The sequence below is a fragment of the Cyprinodon variegatus genome, unplaced genomic scaffold (genome assembly GCF_000732505.1).
Source record: "Cyprinodon variegatus isolate N-32 unplaced genomic scaffold, C_variegatus-1.0 Scaffold21, whole genome shotgun sequence".
Taxonomy (NCBI): Eukaryota; Metazoa; Chordata; class Actinopteri; order Cyprinodontiformes; family Cyprinodontidae; genus Cyprinodon; species Cyprinodon variegatus.
The window spans coordinates 1,390,148-1,409,372 of NW_015150474.1; the positions used below are offsets into that span (position 1 = coordinate 1,390,148).

General features: G+C 39.0%; 2 protein-coding genes across 2 annotated transcripts in view; one reads left to right on the forward strand and one right to left on the reverse strand.

Moving 5' to 3' along the window:
• rock2 (Rho-associated, coiled-coil containing protein kinase 2) overlaps nt 1–16,726 on the forward strand; it is a 42,658-nt gene extending 25,932 nt beyond the window's left edge. The window contains exons 11-32 of the mRNA XM_015390522.1: nt 2,337–2,425; nt 2,508–2,556; nt 2,644–2,779; nt 3,076–3,167; nt 4,322–4,568; nt 4,810–4,916; nt 5,087–5,246; nt 5,661–5,821; nt 6,421–6,605; nt 6,689–6,758; nt 9,853–9,956; nt 10,047–10,233; nt 10,310–10,403; nt 10,492–10,586; nt 10,667–10,858; nt 10,933–11,101; nt 11,466–11,536; nt 11,608–11,696; nt 11,776–11,854; nt 11,938–12,205; nt 12,295–12,499; nt 15,507–16,726. Coding sequence (XP_015246008.1) covers nt 2,337–2,425; nt 2,508–2,556; nt 2,644–2,779; nt 3,076–3,167; nt 4,322–4,568; nt 4,810–4,916; nt 5,087–5,246; nt 5,661–5,821; nt 6,421–6,605; nt 6,689–6,758; nt 9,853–9,956; nt 10,047–10,233; nt 10,310–10,403; nt 10,492–10,586; nt 10,667–10,858; nt 10,933–11,101; nt 11,466–11,536; nt 11,608–11,696; nt 11,776–11,854; nt 11,938–12,205; nt 12,295–12,499; nt 15,507–15,510 — 2,853 coding nt within the window. The 3' untranslated portion in view covers nt 15,511–16,726. The remainder of the gene's footprint in view (nt 1–2,336; nt 2,426–2,507; nt 2,557–2,643; nt 2,780–3,075; nt 3,168–4,321; nt 4,569–4,809; nt 4,917–5,086; nt 5,247–5,660; nt 5,822–6,420; nt 6,606–6,688; nt 6,759–9,852; nt 9,957–10,046; nt 10,234–10,309; nt 10,404–10,491; nt 10,587–10,666; nt 10,859–10,932; nt 11,102–11,465; nt 11,537–11,607; nt 11,697–11,775; nt 11,855–11,937; nt 12,206–12,294; nt 12,500–15,506) is intronic.
• A 206-nt stretch (nt 16,727–16,932) lies between these two features.
• pqlc3 (PQ loop repeat containing 3) overlaps nt 16,933–19,225 on the reverse strand; it is a 16,149-nt gene continuing 13,856 nt past the window's right edge. Inside the window, exon 7 of the mRNA XM_015390534.1 lies at nt 16,933–18,663. Coding sequence (XP_015246020.1) covers nt 18,563–18,663 — 101 coding nt within the window. The 3' untranslated portion in view covers nt 16,933–18,562. The remainder of the gene's footprint in view (nt 18,664–19,225) is intronic.

The window sequence follows — 19,225 nt, forward strand, 5'->3', positions numbered from 1 at the left end:
AATTATTATCCATTCACCTAAACTCCTCTGATTTCAGTCAGTGCTGGTTTCAGTGATTACTTTCTGCTGCTACTGTACTGATGCAGCAGTCCTCTGGGGATCAAAGTTCAGCCCTTATCTTGAATGTCTAAATGTATTTCCATTTGGTGCTGTTAAAGCATTAGATGGACTTTTGAATGGAGCCATGACTACAAAGTGAACAGTTTATTAGAAGGTTTTATCGATTGTAAAAAGACCGGCTTTGGATGTCATTAATGAAGCTTTTTACATCAGATTAAAAGAAAACATGAGAAAATATATTTTGATTAAAGCTCAAAGTTCCGGTTAAAACCCTTTTAGCCTCTGGTAAACTTCCCCTTTTTTAGATTTATGATGGTCAAGGAAAATGTCATTATCATCATCATCAGTAAATGGCGTCGGATGGTTGGGAACAATAAAGTATTTTTGAATTGACTTAACTTTTCAAATTTGAATTAAAAACAAAATCTTCCCTCTCTTACCATCCAATTTATTGTGGGTCACAGCATTAATTATTTTGCACATTTATTTGTATTATAGATATGGACAGGAAGCTGTTTTCCGGATGATAAAAATCTAAATTAATTTGCCTTGTTTTAAATGTTCTAAAGAATGAAACTGTGAAATGATCTGAGTCATGCAACATTTATAAACATCCAAGCTAAACAGCAGATCACTGATTACTAATTAGAAGTTTCTATAAATGCATCACCTTTAAATAAACAGTCTAATAAAGTATTAACAGGATGTTTAAATAATACATGTATAAGATAATTATAGTCTTTATCTATTTTTTTTATAGGGATTGTTTTGAGTGCTGACAGATTTGGTGTTGGAGTCATGATGCTTCAGCCATATAAAGTCATTTTACCAAGTGATGTGATAGACTGATAATTTGTCTAAACAGTAGTATGGATAAGAACAAGCTTTTATTCTATACTAAAGAAAAACTATGTCAAGGTCTGTGTCTTTAAAAGTTTGGATAATCATGTTTTCAGATATTTTCGCATTTATATTTTTTTGTCTGAAAGCTTTGGTAGCATGCTGTTTTGTTTTAAAGGAGTTTTATAGTAAGATATATTCTAAATGTTTCTACTCCAGTTGCTCACTTACACTCTGGTTGAATATAAAGGCTTCCTTAATAAATTATGGCAGCTTTTGGCTTTTGATATACTCTCTCTGTGTATCACTGTTTAAATGTCTGCGCTCTGTATTTTTACCTTATAAATACCAGAGGTAATATTGCACATTTGTGTGAAAAGTAACCATGAAATATATTTCCTCAGCAGTGGTGTGCATATTATAGATTAAATTAAAAGTATTAAAGTATTTTAAAAAAAAGTGAAGTCCAAACTATTTAAAAAGCACAATAACTATCAGCTGTGTTGGTAATGCTAAAAATACAAAATGAACGTTTGTGTTTACTTAAGTAGAAGCTAAAGCTGCTGAAGCTGGCTAGTGGATGGATGCATGAGAAAGTACTACAATCAGATGGCAACGATGTAAAACAATGTTTAAGTGTTGAATAGTGAAAAAAAGATGTTTTTTTTAGGCTCAAAAAGGGCTGAAGAAGCTCTCAACATGAATACTTTCCGTATGTTGTTTTATTTTAACAAAAATGTATGGATTTTGTTGTGTTTATTATTTTTGTATAGGCATAGTGCATGACTGCACCTATTTAAGGCTTTCCATGTTTTGTTTTTAATATTGAGGTTAGAAGCCATGTGAAGATTTGTTTTGGTTATAATTAGAGTAGTTTAAAAAAAACTAATTGTTATTTTAAATGTAGCTTAAATTCCCCTGAGGCAGCTTAAGACCTGAGTAGATGCATCGTTAATCGCTGTAATAGACAGATGCATCGGTTGATGTTTGACCTAATTGAGGCAGGAAATGTTGTGCGTTTTTTGAAAATGGACACTCAGGAGAATGAGAATGGATGTAAGAAGGAGCCTAAAGGTACCCCACACATTCACAGAGGAGCAGCACTTATTTAGATGAAAGATGAAAAGAAACTAAATCAGGGTCGTTCCTTCTAATGCCAATACATTTGACTACATGTAGGACGGGGTAGCTGTGGTTCTCAGTTTTAGAGGTTATGATAATTTTTCAAAATATAGAAAACACCTGGCTGACCCCATTCTGCATAGCACAGTTTAAAAGGTTGGTTTTTTGTGGGTCATGCTTAGAAACGGCAGAACTGACTGCAGTCAGGTTGACATGTGTTCCAGCTTTATTCTCAAATGAAACTCGGAAAGTATCCTCCATAAATCCCTCCTCCATAAGCTGCTTGGTGATGGGTTAATGCGTTCTGTTTTCAGTCTGCGGCGCTTCAGAAGAAGCTTCACCATCTAGAGCTTCAGATGAATAAGGACAAGCAAGTCAAGGAGGAACTGGAGAACAAATGCAGGTGCAAGATCAGTCATCCATTAACCTGCTGTAATGTGAAAACTTAAAACCTGCACTCATGTTTTGTCCTCGTTTGCCTCCAGAGCTACAACTGTCCGTTTAGAAAAAATAACCAAAGAGCTTGAGGAAGAGGTAAGTTCCCTATCTGAGATCAGATGTTTTTCATTAGATCGGCTGTGATTTTGATTTACTTTTATTTTTTTCTCTGATTGACTTTAGGTGAGCAGCAGGAAGAGCCTGGAGTCGAACCTGAGGCAGCTGGAGCGAGAGAAGGCCCTGCTGCAGCACAAGAGCCTGGAGAGCCACCGGAAGGCCGAGAACGAGGCCGACAGGAAGCGCTGCCTGGAGAATGAAGGTAACAGACGCCCTCTACAAATGCAGGATCCCTCACGGGTCTTTAATTTATTTGCATGCCAATAATTACTGCTATGAGTTAATTCTACTCCATATTACGGCCAAGTGATAGTAAAGTATTATTGGCAATAGATTAAATTGAGTTAGAAGATGTGTGCAACGCTGCCACCACCTGGTCAAACTGTGAAACCTTTAGATTTTATCAGACCTTATGATGTTTCTCCTTTGTTTTGCATACATGAAGTTTTAACATAAAGGACTCTAACTTATCTGTGCTCGGCTTCTGTTCTGGTGCAGTTAACAGCCTTCGAGATCAGCTGGATGACATGAAGAAGAGAAATCAAAATTCCCACATTTCCAATGAGAAGAACATTCACCTGCAGAAACAGGTCCTTTGTATTTATCAATTTACTTTTCTTAACCTCTTTTAAACCCGGTGAATCTGGAGGAATGTTTCCTAATTGATACACACATTTAAGTCTTAAATATGAGGATCATCTCCCAACTTGTGGTCATTTTGTTCTAAAGCTCCTTTAGGTCAAGATTTACCTAAGTTCATCAACAAACATTACCAACTAGTCTATAGTAAAAAGGAATTTAGAATTGGGAACAAAGTACCATCAAATTCACAAAGCTACTGTGTTCTTCAGTGTGGTTTTTAACCTTTTTTTTTTTTTTTGCATTAGGTGTCTGCTTTATTTTGCGTGCAAATTCACATCAGAAATTTAACTACCGGTAAATGGTTTCGGATCTGAAAGCGTCTATCTGGAACAAGCAGGATTTAAAAAATACTAATATTTCAATTTAGTTTTTTTTTATATTGCACCAATTCACAATACACATCATAGATAATTTAATCAAATCATACAGATATGTTTAAAGTTTTCTATTTATTGAAACCCAGCTGCTTGCATTGACTCATTGAATCAACAACAATTTAGAACAATTTCTAAATGAACAAATGTTCTTAATTTAGAGAAAAATAGTTTTCATCCTAAGTAGATTTTTTTAAATATCTTTTTGTAGATTTATGTCACCGTTCTTTCCATTGGTGGGTTATTTTTTTCAGTAAAATCCATCTAATAGTCTATGTATCTCTACTCTAGGTAGTGATTCAATTACCAAATTAGCTGACGATTATTTCTATTTATTACTGTTAGTTAATAATTTCAAACCTAGTCAGGTTGCATTTGCGATCTTTGCAGCCACAAAGTCATCAGGTGCAGAAATAATCATAAAGAGAACTCCAAGTTTTTAGGAGATGAAGGGGCGCACAGGTTGTGTTTCTGAAAGATGAAGCAAGCCTAGTGCCTTTCATGGCTGCAGTTCTGGTTGTGTTTATATATATATATATATATATATATATATATATATATATATGTAAAGCTTAGTATTTAGATTTTTAAGAATATTACTTTATAAAATCCTTTTAACTGTTTTTGCTGAATGGTGGGTCGGGTCTGAGTTGCAATGTTTTGTAAGAACTTATATTTACGTCCTTTAGCCATAAACTCAGTAAACTTAATCATGGATCACTTTGCAGCTGGAGGAAGCCAACACGCTGCTGCGGGCCGAATCTGAAGCGGCCACGAGGCTCCGCAAAGCTCAGACAGAGAGCAGCAAGCAGCTGCAGCAGCTGGAGGCCAATGTGCGTGAGCTGCAGGATAAATGCTGCCTGCTGGAGCGCAGCAAGCTGAGTCTGGAGAAGGAGTGCATCAGCCTGCAGGCCGCTCTAGAGTCGGAGAGGAGGGAGCACAGCCAGGGCTCCGAGACCATCAGTGACCTGATGGGTGGGTGAAACACATGAACCACGAGCCAGAAGGCTGTTGGTAGAGTCCTTTGTTAGTGTGCCGTTTCCTCTGATATCATTCCTCTGTGTATATGATAAAACATCGATTGGAACATCCATTAGTAAAAGACTTTAGATACGCTTATGACTTTTCTTTCATTTACAGCCTATGTTTAAATGCAGTGCAAGGATTTTTTTTTTAGGGTGTAGCTGATTCTGACAGCTTATTTTATCCTTTTCAGGACGTATTTCTGGACTGGAGGAGGAAGCCCGCCAGCAGAGACAGACTCTGTCGAAAGCTGAAACTGAGAAGAGACAGCTCCAGGAGAAATACACAGATCTGGAGAAGGTAAACGAAACCATTGTTTAGAAAAGTAAAATTACAAATGTATTTCCTTAAGCCTTTCTGTGTTCCCCTGCTTCAGATCTATCAGTCAAATTGAATCATTTTCCGGTTACTTTTCTGCTTGGTGTCACCTTACAAATGAGAACAACTTCTGCCTTTTATTCTTTGTGCAGGAGATGAGCAACAAAGAGATAGAACTGACCTACAAGCTGAAGGTTCTGCAGCAGGAGTTGGAGCAGGAGGGGGCCTCACATAAAGCCACCAGAGCACTGCTGGCGGACAAGAGCAAGATTAAAGTGACCATCGAGGGGGCCAAGTCTGAGACCATGAAGGGTAAGGGTGGCCTCACGCAGTCAGACAGATCTGAAAGCACTAATTAAGTTTGTTCCTGGAAACCCAAAGGCAGATTTAATAATCGGGTAGATGTAATAAAAAAATGCATTAGAGGAGCAACAGATTCATGGGACCCGACAGTTTTTGGCTCTCCAAGAAAGATGGACTTAGACTCAACTTTATTTGAGTCCAAGTTTATCTTGTTCAATGCTGAATATGCAAAGCAATAAAAGACCTGATTGTGTAAAATGTTTTGCAGAAGAATTACTCACAGTATTGCTAAAAATCTCTGATATACTTTATTTTTCCCACCTATGTTGTTTTAACCTTCCTTAATTAGATATCTAGTTAAATGGATTACTTTTTTCAGTCATTAATAATTCCTTGTAAACTCTTCCTGGATCCTTCCTGCAGAACTGGAGCGTAAGCTGTCAGAGGAACGAGCGGCCAAGCTGCGGTTAGAGAACAGAATCCTGGAGCTGGAGAAACACAGTAGTATGATGGACTGTGACTACAAACAGGCTTTGCAGAAGCTGGATGAGCTACGCAGACACAAGGACCGACTCACGGAGGAGGTCAGAGCGTTACCAGTTAGAACCTGCATGTGGGGATATACCATCATTTAGGGTTGTCAAAAGTATCGATACTGAAACGTTGTAACCGGATACAATACTCGTTTTTAAAAGTATGACTGCTTAGGTGCCACCACCAGTGGCACCTAAGCAGTCATTCATCTAAAGTGCAGAATAGTGGACAATGCACTTTCAGAACACTGTGTGATTGAATAATTCTGTGCACTTTTCAGTTTCAGACTTTTTTTTTGTAAGAGGTGCAGCTGCTGAGAATTATTTTTGTTTCTTAACCGGTTTGGCTAGTGTCATTGTTATGTGTGCAAAGCATAGCCAAGGAAGGAACACTTAATTTTAATTTTATACGTTTCTTATCAAGCTTGCTTAATATTGTGCACAGCATACAACCTTTATTGTATTTATTTATTGTATTTTATTTATAAATGAAAATATTTCTGTAGAATTTTGGAGTCTTTTTATCCTTGTGGTATCGAAAATGGTATCGAGTATCGAATATTTTCCTTAGTATTGGTATTGAGTTGAAAAGTTTAGTATCTTGACAACCCTACCATCATTTAAAGTGGTTCCTCCTTTTTTTTTCCCAGGTGAAGAACTTGACACTGAAGATTGAGCAGGAAACCCAGAAGCGTAACCTGACTGTAAATGACCTGAAGGCCCAGAACCAGCAGCTGAACATCCTGAAAACCTCTGAGAAGCAACTTAAGCAGGAAACCAACCATCTGCTAGACATCAAGCGCAGCCTGGAGAAGCAGAACCAGGAGCTACGCAAGTCCGTTCAGCTTTTTTCTGCTCTTTGCTTTGTCGTCACTATCTTTATGTGTTAGTCGCTTAATTTGCCTTTTTAACCTGCAGAGAAAGACAGGACACAGATGGACAAATGAAGGAATTACAGGACCAGCTGGAGGCTGAGCAGTATTTTTCTGTAAGTATGCAGGGAAATGATGCACTAAATAATGCAGGCTGATTTCATAAGTTCCTCTGTTGTTTGTAAAACATTAAATAAAAGATGATAAATAAGGGGAGGGTCCCCCACTCAATGAACAGACTCGTGCAGTTCAGGATGCCTGTGCAGTCTGGAATTTGATTTATGTATTATCCAGGTCTGGAAAAACTGAAAATATTTTCTTCCCTGACTTTATTCCCCTTTAAAGGCTGCATGTGTAAAGCCTAAAAACTGTGGAAAAGTTTTCCATAAATCCTCAGTGAACTTCTGCTTTAAAACGTGGCTGTAGGAGGATATAAAAAAATTGGGTCTCAAAGAGGAAGATTCACCTGTTCTTTATTTACCCACAAGGGGGAGATCCAGAGCTTTGAAGTTTGGAGAAAAAAGGCTTCTGTAGAATAAGATTAGATATGAATTTATCCAATGCACTAAAATAATAGCAAGGCATTAGAGTGGAACTCAATAAGCCAAATTAAGAGGAAGAGGGGAAAGGTTGGTATAAAACTGTGGGGAGATCATTTGTGACATCGATACAAGCAGGAAATCAGGACTCTGGAAATGTGAAACCACAGAAACCTGCGGCATTCTAGAGCTAGATCCAGTTTCTTAAACACATAAACAGCATTTTTGGTTAAACCATTGCCTTTATGTGGGAAGCCACATATTTAGCAGATTTGACTCTGAAAACATTCAAAAGTTTAGTTTTTATTTAAAAGCATGCAAAGTCAACTTTTTTTTAGTATTTGATAATGATATATTTCTCTCTGCTTTTAAAATGGTATTTTACTCGATTCCTACATGCCTGAAGATTCAGTCTGTCCAGTAGCCACTTCCTGTCCTGTGAAAAGGAGCAGCCATCACTTTCCTGCTTAGGAAAGTGATAACCTGCTCCCTCCAGGAAGCAGCTACCTCACTGTGCTGCACCTGAACATTCAAACATATGAGCCAGTTTTTTCGACCAGGAAGGGCTGATGTTAGACAGAGCGTGATGTTTCTGGCTAACTGTTGAGACGAAGTGACTCTTGTAGCTGATAATCTGCAGAGGGCAGCATCTGTTCCTTTATAAGCAAATGTTGAACAGCCCCCACATAGTTGAATGGAGGATGTACATACTTTGAGCCACTCCCATTTACATGTAAGCCTTCACAGTAGCTTTTCTTACATTTCTAATGCCTTCATTTCCCACAACGTCATGGCATCATCACTTTTTTCTCTAGCTATACAAAAAATAACAGAAACAAAGACTAGATGATACTTGCATCGTTTCTGTCTGCGTGAGGTGGGAGAAGAAAGGGACGGAGAGTGAGTCGCTGCCAGCGATCACCTGGGGAGCAGCTTGGTGTTTCATTCAAATCATTTCTCTATGAATGCTCATTCCTGGTGAAAAAAAGATTCCCTGCCCAGCAAAGTAGTTAAACAGCCCATACGCAGTAGTAGTAAATGTGCCTAGTTCGCGTCTGTCCACGGAAAGTCGGCCTTGAGTTTGCAGGCTTAGTGCAGATGTTTGCAGACACTTGTTAATGTGAGTATTTGGGGCAGAAAAGATAAGGAAATCTGTTTTTGTGGTGGGCTGCCATTTGCGGCGCCCTGGGAGCAGTGTGGGGTTAAGGGTCTGTGGGAGTTGGTTTCAAACTCAAAACCTCAGGATTCAAAGCTCTATTCTCTAACCACTATGCCATCGCTCCCTATTATTGGCCTTGAGAGGTCTTAGACTTTGCCTAGCCTTTTGTAAGTAGCATGATACAAGGTCATGAAATGGGTGGTGGGGAGAAGCTTTGAAGGAGAGTTTTCTTCTTGGTTGTAAAAAAAAAAAAACACACTATTCAATAAAGATTAATACTGCATAATGCTAAAGAGATTATTGTATCATACAGTATATATATATATATGCCTATAGTTTACTTAAAAAGGCTTTAAAAGCAGGATATACTGTAGATCCTTTAAGGTTTTTTGTTTTTTAGATAAGTTTGAAAATATTCATCTGGAAAAATGACTTTGCTATCATTCAGCTTCTGAGATCATCTGAAGCGTGAATGAAGGATTGTTTTTATTTGATGATTAACTTGTTGGTTTGTTTTGTCACATTTGAACTTAGACGTTGTAGCAGCAGAGATTTCTAAAGATGACAGAGATCCTTCTAAAAGGCCCAAAGTTTTAGGTGATGTCTGACTTCTGCCTGTTTGTTTTGGTTGTTTTCCTAAAGCCTTACATTCCTGCACAAAACAAACAGGCAAGCCAGTGTGTGAAGGGAAGCCCCCTGCTGAGGTCTGGTTCAGATGAAGGCCGTCTTTATGCTTCACTCTGTATGGATGCAAGTTTTTCTTTTGTTCACTGTGTTTGTATAATGATGACCCAGTCAGTGGCTTTGAATGGAAGCATTTAACCCTGTAGTTTTACCAGAATATATGTATATAGGCAGTGTTTGTTTGCTTTGCAAAGCATGAAAACTTCACCCAAGCATAGTCTTTCAGATGACCAGTCGGGCAATTCATCCAGCCTAGGTTTTGTCTGCTGAGGAATAATGTGATTTAATAAGAGAGGAGGTAGAAATGTATCTGCACTGTAAAGGTTAGTGAGCTCTGCTCTAACAAATGTAAATCCTTACCTAAATCTGAGAATCCCAGAAGACCGGCGACATTTTCTATTCATGTCAGATGATTTGTAGGATTAAAGTGAAATGACTAATTAATTTCACCTTGTTCAGCCCAGCTGTTATCTTGTCAAGTTTGCTCTCTCACTTTGTTGCTGACTAAATGAATTAGTCTGGATATGTTAGAGAGAAAAACATTCTCTTAATAAGTTTAATCTCTTTGCTTTCTTTGTCTTCTTTAAACCACCTTAGTAGAGGTCTTTCTTACCACTGTTGTTTGGTTTGGTGTACTTTGAGGCTTTTACCGCCACCAGACTATTTCTTGATCCATCTCTGATATTTTATTTTTAAAACCGTGGATAACCTGTAGCCATATTATAGTTATATCACAGACAGATTGTTTGTCTACATCTAGCAGAATAGGCTGGTGATAGAAGGTGTTTTGTGAAACGTCACGTGTACATTATCTGGCGTTTTTTCCAGACACTTTACAAGACTCAGGTTCGGGAGCTGAAGGAGGAGTGTGAGGAAAAGAATAAACTCTACAAGGACGTACAGCAGTCTTTGCAGGAACTGCAGGAGGAGAGGTGAGCACGCTGCTTGAAGGTCTAAAATAAATTAGTTTTGGGGGTATTTAGCTCTTTCAAAGTTGACGTTTATTTTCCAACCTCTTTCAGGGACTCCTTGGCAGCCCAGCTGGAGATCACTCTGACAAAGGCGGATTCAGAGCAACTAGCTCGCTCCATTGCTGAGGAGCAGTACTCTGACCTGGAGAAGGAGAAAATAATGAAGGAACTGGAGCTGAAGGAGATGATGGCCCGGCACCGTCAGGAGCTGTCTGACAAGGACATCACAATCAGCTCGGTGGGTTTCAGGATCCTCCACCTCCTGGTCGTTGGACCTGCCACTTGGTTCTGAGTGTGTTTTCTGCTATGTGCAGCTGGAGGAGGCGAACAGGACGCTGACCAGTGATGTCGCCAATCTGGCCAACGAGAAGGAAGAACTGAACAACAAACTGAAGGAAGCACTTGAAGGTTGATGAAAGGAAAACTTTGACTCATCTAAACAAAACACAACATGGCATCACTGTTTAGTTTTTTTTTTTCCTGTTTTTTCTTTCAGAATCTGATAAATCAAAGGATTGGGAGCAGCAGATCAACCAGATGAAGCAGTCTTTTGAGAAGCAGCTGCAGTCAGAGCGCACGCTGAAGACTCAGGTCCCAGTTTACTCATCTCATTCATTCCCTCTGTTCTCTTTGCTTCTGTGAGGTCCTAAAACTACACCCCCCCTCTGCAGGCTGTCAATAAGCTGGCAGAAATCATGAACAGGAAGGAAGTTCGCGGCGGAGGCAGCCGCCGTGGAAACGACACAGACATGCGGCGAAAGGAGAAGGAGAACAGGAAGCTGCAGCTGGAGCTGAGGTCAGAGAAAGAAAAGCTCAACAGCATCATGATCAAGTACCAGCGGGAGATCAACGAGATGCAAGCAGTGAGTTCCGCTGTCCTCCATAACTCTCCTGTTCGCAGAGCCGTTTGGTTTCAGACGTGCTTTCCTGTTTGCAGCAACTAGCAGACGAGAGTCAAACGCGTATTGAGATGCAGATGGCACTGGACAGCAAGGACAGCGACATCGAGCAGCTGAGGAATCTGGTGCAGTCGCTGAGCGTTCAGTCTATGGACTCGGCCAGCGTCAGCAGCGGGCCTGAGTTTGACACTGATGATGCTTACGCGGGTAAGACACCACCTTCCAAGAAGTTTTTATTAGAATGGTTCAAATGAATGCGAAAATGTTGCTAATATAAAAACCATTGCATTAGAGGTTCCAGTCCATTAGGAGGATTCATGATTTATTTGTATAAACTAGAACTATTGGGACACAAATGCTTCAATAATTAATTAAAATCAGTCAGAAACTTTCTGCATTAACAACATCAATGAATAAAGTTACATGGGTTACATGGGTGGGGTTAGCAAGGTAGAAGTTTAATGTCCAGAGCTTGAAATGAGAACCAAAAGGCTCCACTAAAGTGAGGATTTTAAAATAAGAATGGAAATGTTTTCATTCTGAATATTTAAAACATTTTCTGTTTCCTCAGAAACGAGACTGGAGGGCTGGCTCTCTCTTCCTGTTAGGAACAACACCAAGAAGTTTGGATGGGAGAAAAAGGTCTGAATAAACCATATCTGAACTTTCACTCAAACTCACTTAGCTCAGAAATAATTGTCTTGTTCTTGTAGTACGTCGTCGTGAGCAGCAAAAAGATTCTCTTCTACAACAGCGAACATGACAGAGAGCATTCCAGTCCCTGCATGGTGCTCGACGTCGAGTGAGTGGAACTCCTGAACTGGAAAACACGGAGAGATGTTTGCTTTTGTGTTACAATGTTATTTATTTCCATCTTGCAGCAAACTTTTTCACGTGAGGCCCGTCACCCAGACAGATGTGTACCGCGCTGATGCCAAGGAGATTCCCAGAATATTCCAGGTGGGGCTTCAACCTCTTTATTACTCGATACAGGAGTGTTTTGAAGGATGGAAACGACCAACCAGCCTCTGTCCATCTTCTAGATCCTTTATGCTAATGAAGGAGAGAGCAAAAAGGAGCCTGAGTTTCCTGTTGAGCCGCTTCCCATTGGGGAGAAGTCCAGCTATATCTGCCACAAAGGCCACGAGTTCATCCCCACGCTCTACCATTTCCCCACTAACTGCGAGGCGTGCACAAAGCCCCTTTGGAACATGTTCAAGCCGCCTCCTGCTCTAGAGTGCCGGCGCTGCCACATCAAGTGCCACAAGGACCACATGGACAAGAAGGAGGAGATAATTACTCCCTGCAAAGGTATTAAGATGTTATGATTTTACCAACTATATGTCAGCCTCCAGTTCGTGTTCCGGTCATTGAAAAGAGGTTTTCTCTTCTGCCATCAGTGAACTACGACGCTAAGAACCTTCTGCTGCTGGCCGCCTCCCAGGAGGAGCAGCAGAAGTGGGTGAGCCGGCTGGTCAAGAAAATCCCTAAGAAGCCTCCACCGGCGGAGCACTTCGGCCGCTGCTCCCCACGTACCTCCATGAGAGTTCAGTCCAGCCAGTCCTTGAGGAGGCCTAGTCGACCGCTTCCAACCAGTAAAAGCAGGTATGGAAAGCTGCTGATTGGTCCAGGGAGGATTTATGGTGTTTATTCTAACAGGACTTTTCTATTGCTTTGATGGTTAACTCGATGAAAGAAACAACAACTCGATAGTAGAATTTAATAAAAGTAACCATCAGAACGAATGTCCTCCTTTCAGACTGGAGGAGTTTAGTCTTCAGGACTGGCTCTTGGCATTGGATGAAATTGAAGAGGATTATTCCTCCATACATTTCTGATCAGGGTAATGCTCCGTGTGCTGTGTGCTGTGCTTGCAGTGCAGTGGCTGAATTCAAGACATTCATGCCGGAATTGAGCATCAAGGCCTGCAGCGTGAACGTAGCCTTTGATGCTGTGAATCAACATATGTTTGAATGAGTAACCGAGAAAAGGATTAGAGTAGTCTTCTAGAGGATGAGTGGGACTGAGAATGAGGGAGGAGATATGGTGGAGGTGGGTGAAAGTTTGCTTGCATGTGGGAGAGAGAAGTTAGGTCAGGAGCTAAATGAAGGGGATCTTACAAGATGATCGGCTACGGAGGAGGTGCGACCCCTGAGATAATTGGCTTGAGCTGAACGAGGAACATGGCAGGTGGCTCAGGTGAAGCTGATAAATCTTTCAGATTGAATTTAGGCTTAAGCTTAATTTACTGATTTATTCAGATTAACACTACTTTTGTTTTTTTCCATTCTAAGGGGGCTAATAGGAATAAGCCTTTAACACGTGTTTTTTATAAAAACGGGATGTTGAAAATTACGTTTTAAAAGTTTCTGGTTAATTTAAAAACAGATTTAAATAGATTTCAGAGAATATCAAAAATGACCTAGTTCGGATCTTCTTTGACCATGATTTGCTGTAACAATTAATACCGGTATGCGCTGGGGAGAAAAAGAAATCAATCAAAATTAAAATTAAATAAAAACTATAGGCAATATATTCAATGAGGTGACTGAACATACTGCAAATAAGAGAACTGTCTATCCTATAGTGGGAAATGCACCTGTTAAAAACACCTAAATACGAAATCCACACAAACAAAATATAGGAATAAAACACAAAATCTCTCCCAGAAAATATTAAGCTATTTAGATTAAAATGGTTTTCATGAAGAGCTATCTGCCTAGACGTAGTGCTGCAGTAAATATTTTTAAATTTAAATGCCTCATTTGTTTACCATTGTACAGAGTGGTAAATTATTTTTCTTTATTTACTTGTAAAAAGAGTGTTTGTTTTTTTACTGTGAAGATGTGCTCCACAGCTGTTCACTCAAACAGCCAGCTTCAGAAAAAGAAAATAAAGCCACTGTCTGCTGTCATTGTAGCTATTTTCTGCTTTGTGTGCAACCATTTCTATTTTTTTTTTACAAGTGTGAAATGGTTGTTTCTTGTTTTGTTGAATTTTCTTCTTGTTTTAGTTTGTTTTTATTTATTTTTTTCTCTATTTTTTTTGTGCTTAAATTGGATTGGCTAACATTTGTCTATACATCAAGGAATATCTTACTGCATGCATCCTCTGACTTTAGCCCTCGCAGATCAAACGGCTTGCAAACAAAACCCGACGACTACAGCAGCGTTTGGTACAACTGATGACTTCTGGGATCTTGTTGCTCATGTAAACGACAGAATGAGTCTGTGTATGTGTCTGCTCTGCTGTCACTCAGCAGTGGTGTGGGCCCACAAGCAGGGGGTGAACACACTTTCTTCAGTGCACACTGTGCAGCTTGTGAATCGGTTTACTTGATGGTCAGGATCACTTTGTCACTGGGTGAATCAGAAGCTTGAGCTTCCCTTCTAATGCATGTATAAGCAGAATATAATGTTCAGCACACATTTCAGCTAAACATCAGAGCAGCAGGGAGTCTAGGTGAAGCTTTCAGATCCCAGAGGACATCCCCGACCTTAAAACATGGTGCTAGTACCATAAGAATATTTAACTCTATGCCAGAAAATCAGAAAAGTTAGTCTAAATAGAAGAGTGATCCAATGTCCAGCCAGTTCTAGTATGCAAAAACGTGCTCAGGGCCGATGTGGATTAGAAACTCTCATTGTAAAGTAAAACCTTTGCTTTCAATTCTTATTTAAAAGTAAATGTAATTTGGTAACCCATTACAATAAGCTAAACAAAATGTAATGAACTATTACAGAGTGCCTAGGGAACTAATGGGTAGTTAACTTATAATTATTGTGGGATGCTCAGCCATATTATGGAAAACTGCTTAGTTACCTGGGAGAAACAAAGTAACTAAGAAACAACTAATGGATAGTCTTACTTTACTTAAGGGTACACAAAAACAATAGTTTATGGTCAGGTACTGATTAAGTAATCAATAGCTCCTCAGTAAGTACTTGGTATGATTTTTTACATCTTTACTTTAGGGTACATGAAAACATTAGATAATGGTTAGGTACTGATGGGTAACTATTAGTTCTTTAGTAAGTACTTGATATGTTGCTTCACACAATGAAGTCCATTAAATAACAGCTTGGAAATAATTTTCTACTCAGTAAAGTAGATTTCATATTTGTGATTCAGAACCATAGGGTTATTCAGAACAAACATTTATTTTTCTATTCTAATTTGTCATTAACCAACCAGTAGTCCCCTAAGAAGTACTTTTTAACTCCCCATTAGTTCCTGATTAATTCATCTTTATTTCCATGGTAACTCCCCATTAGTTCCTGTTTAGTTCGTCTTTTGTTTCCTTGGTAACTCTTAATTAGTCCCTGATATGTTCCTTGTTAACTCCTCATTAGTTTGTCCTTTGTTTCCTTGGTAACTCCCCATTAGTTCCTAATTAGTTCATCTTTGTTTCCTTGGTAACTTTGAATTAGTTCCTTGTTAACTCCTCATTAGTTCCTGAATAGTAACTCTTGGTTTCCTTGTGCTCTCAAGTTCCTTGTTAGTTATGTAGCAGGTGATCCCGTTTTCTGTTCCTTATTGTAAAGTGTTTCCTATTATTTAAATAATCAGCTATATGTGCAGTGCTGAACATCTGTCTCTCTGTTTTCTCTAGTTAACCCTGCTTGATGCGTCTCCAAGGTGATGCAGTTTGTTTCCTACGAAGTTCCATCTGCAGGTCAGCAACTCCACATCCATCCCTTGCTCCATCCTGGGAGGAAAGGCTCCCCACTCCTTTCAGTCACTTCATAACAACCAAGCTTGGCTGCGTTTCTGTGAGCTGGAAGGCTTATGAACAAAGTCTGCTGTGCTTCTTGAGAGTTCCTCCTTCTACAGAATAAAAACAAAAAACAGGGAGAGGCTGGATGGGAATTCACTTACCTCAACGGTTCTCAACAGGAAACAGTGCAATGGATGGAGCATGCAAAAACAAAAAAGCTTTGGAGGTTCAAACAGCCAAAAATAAGACATTCAGCTTAAAAACTGTGAACAGATTGAAGGGTTTAAAGGGGAACATGACACTTAAAAATATTCTGTTGGGTTTTTATCCCAATGGTTTTTTGTTCTCCACATGATTGTAGCTTTTTCGCTTTCCAAGGTTCTGGTATTAGAATCCGAATTAAGGTACAGGAAGCTGTTACTTCACAGGAACTCAGAGTAGGAGGACAGAGTGAATAACTCTCTGGTTGCCTCTTACTGTGATTTGTCAGTGAAACACTTGCTCTGCCTGCAGTAGCGGTTACAAAGCGAGCATCTTCTCTCCGATGGCATCAAAAGGAGGAATCCCCACATCTTAAAGAAACCTGCACTGTCCAATCCAAGGGATGATGTTTACCGTGTTTTCCTCCTTTTTTTGTTCAGTTTGAATGTAGAATCTGGTGCTGTACCAGAGGCGACACCGGGCATCCTATTACCAAATGTACTTGATTAAAGCCTATGTTTCCATCAGCTGCTTGGAGCGAACCTGCATGCTTTCCACACGCCTCCACCAGGGTGTTTTTTTTTAAAGCAGCAGCGACCTTTAAGGCATGAAAAACCTCGTCCTGAGCAGCACTAGTCCACTGAAGGCTTTATATTTTTGTCTATTAATGGTAACCAAACTTTTAGATTGGATGCGTTGTGTGTTTGCGGCTCATACAAGCGCCTGGAGAGTAAACTGTATGTTGTGTACAGACAGCTCTCCTTTAACCAAGAAGCATGTTTTATACATATAAATACCCACAATTTATATTTTACATGCCATACTGTGCACATTATATTATTTATACAGCCTTGTCCACTTTGTATTTAAGGGCCTTTACATCGTGATTGCATGTTTGCTACCAAACGGCTCTATAATGATGATATTAATCACTTATCAAAATAAAGACATGGATGTGCCTTTTTTGGTTCAGATTTTTATTCAACTTCTTCAAAAATGCATTTTAAATTTCAGTAAAATATTCAATATTTGTATTTTTTCAGCATTACAGAAAGGAATTTTACACATACAGTATAAAAGGTCTTAAAAATACAGTGTTTGTCATCTTTGTCAAAATCCTAACAGATAATAACATTAGATGTGAATAAACTGGAGTTTTGACGGTAAAACTTTTTGGTTAAAAACAAATACTTCAAAGCTACAGGAATAATCAGTATTGGAATGTTTGATCAGTATATTTATATAAAATCTGAAGAAGTAAGTTCACCCTATCTCTGTTCATAAGTTCTTTAGCAGGCGGTAAATTATTTAAATGTAACCCGAGATGCTCAGACTGCTCCAGTTCACATTATTAGACCCATTTCTTAGACTATATTCATAGGAGTCAGGGATTTCTATGATTTTCTTTAGGGATAAACAACACACAAAAATTGAAAGTAGATATTAATATATTAGCTTTTTATGGTTTTGGGTGTTTTTTTTTTATACCCTATCTGTTTCAATAGATTGAGGTTCTGATCTCATTATGGGCTATCAGGAGAGTCAGAGCTCTGATCAAATACAGTGGTCCCTCTTTCATGTAGATGTTTACTGAAGTCAGTTTTCTGACGAAATATTATAACTTACTGTAAGGTTCTAAAATGATAGACGGTCAGAACTGATCGCCTTTTGAAAAACTGACTCAGCCAAGAAGGCTGGATGTATAAAAACTAAAAACTGGAGGACTAAGATGGCCAGAAACAAATGAGAGATTTCTAACTGGATTGCCACGTAAACAAAGTCCAGCTCTGGGTTATTCCTCCCTTTTCAGACATTCAGTTATAGTTTTTCCCACTGTGGTTTGACAAGTTTGGACCAAGCCTTTGCTGTTGAATGAATGACCTAACCAAGAGTGGTCTACGAGTAACATTCATAGTGATGTTTTTCCATAGGAAAATATCCCCCTTTGTGATTAAAATTGTTTATATTCTCAAAACATTAATATGACATGTCGTAGAAGCGAAAAATAAAAATATTTTTCCTTCCAAAGACTTTTTTACATCAAATCAGGTGTTAATGGATACCATCCTCCATTAGTTTGTTTCTAATAGTTGATAAATGTCAAGAATTTATTTATCTAAAAAAGCATTTTAGATTTTGCCAATAAAATCTGTGACCAGATCTTTCCTGCACTAAAGTGACACCAACTACCTGAGACATTGAAGCTCTTGGGATTCCTGCATTTTATCTGAGCTTTGCAAAGTTTGACCGCAGAGTTAACTGAAAAGGACCTTTACTGTTGATTTATGCCTTGGGGAAAAAACGAGCAGAAAACATTGCTTCTCTTAAGACTTCCTTCAATCTTGGCATTGTGTTGTTAGACATGTACGCTCTGTTGGTGTTCAAACCAGGAGTTAATATATTGATCAGTGTGATCCCTGGTCTAATTAGCAGCTCCTGGCTTGAACTTTCCTCTTTAATCCTATGGAAATATCAGGGTTTTCATTCACCAACAGATTTTCATCAAAATACTGGAAGTATATACCGGTAATCTTTTTTTTTTTATATATATAATAAAGGTAAGATTTGATCCATTTAAGAACGTGGTAAAGACCAGAACTTTTTTTATATAAGTAAAATCCCTGGCAGTGAAAAAGGGTGAATCTCTTTTCAGCTGAAATGTAACCGTTAACCTGTTAGACTGTTTGTTCCTATATCATTGGCGATGCAGTGGGCTCCGAAGCACAGCCCGTCCAGGTTGCCCCCTGGATTTAATCTGCTTTCTTTGAGCTGCTTCTTCTTTGTTGGTAATAGATAACAGTGAGCAGCACCCACAAGTTCAGCAGAGTCATTGCCACAAATCGAACGAGAACTGCAACAAGAGAAAAGACCATTACCAACAAGGTTTATGCTTAATTTTACTGTGTATTCAAAGCTGTAGAAATATAAATGTATTTGCTGCCTGTTAAATGAAAACTTTAGTCTTCTGCAGTTCGGGAAAGCACTGTTGGGGGTGTTGGAGTAAAAAACTGGCATGGAAAATTTCCAGACTAAATGCAACGGCAGCCACAGCTGTGATGACATTTAAAAAAAAAATCATAGATTTTCTATTTTATCTTTTTATTGGTTCCCTGTAAAGCCCAGAATACAAAGTTCTCCTACTCATCTATAAAGCCCTAAATAAGCAAGCTCCATGTTATCTCAGAGATCTGATTGTTTTCTATGTTCCTAACTACTTTGCTCTAAAAGTAGAATGGGAGGCAGATCTGTTTGTTATCACGCTCTTCTCCTGTGTAACAACGACCAGTTTTTGTCTGTGATACAGAAAACCTGTCTAATTTTATGACCAGGCTAAAAACGTTCATCGGCTTAAAGGAATAGTACACCCAAAACATGATTAGCCTTCATTTTCTACTCACCCCCATGCTGAACAA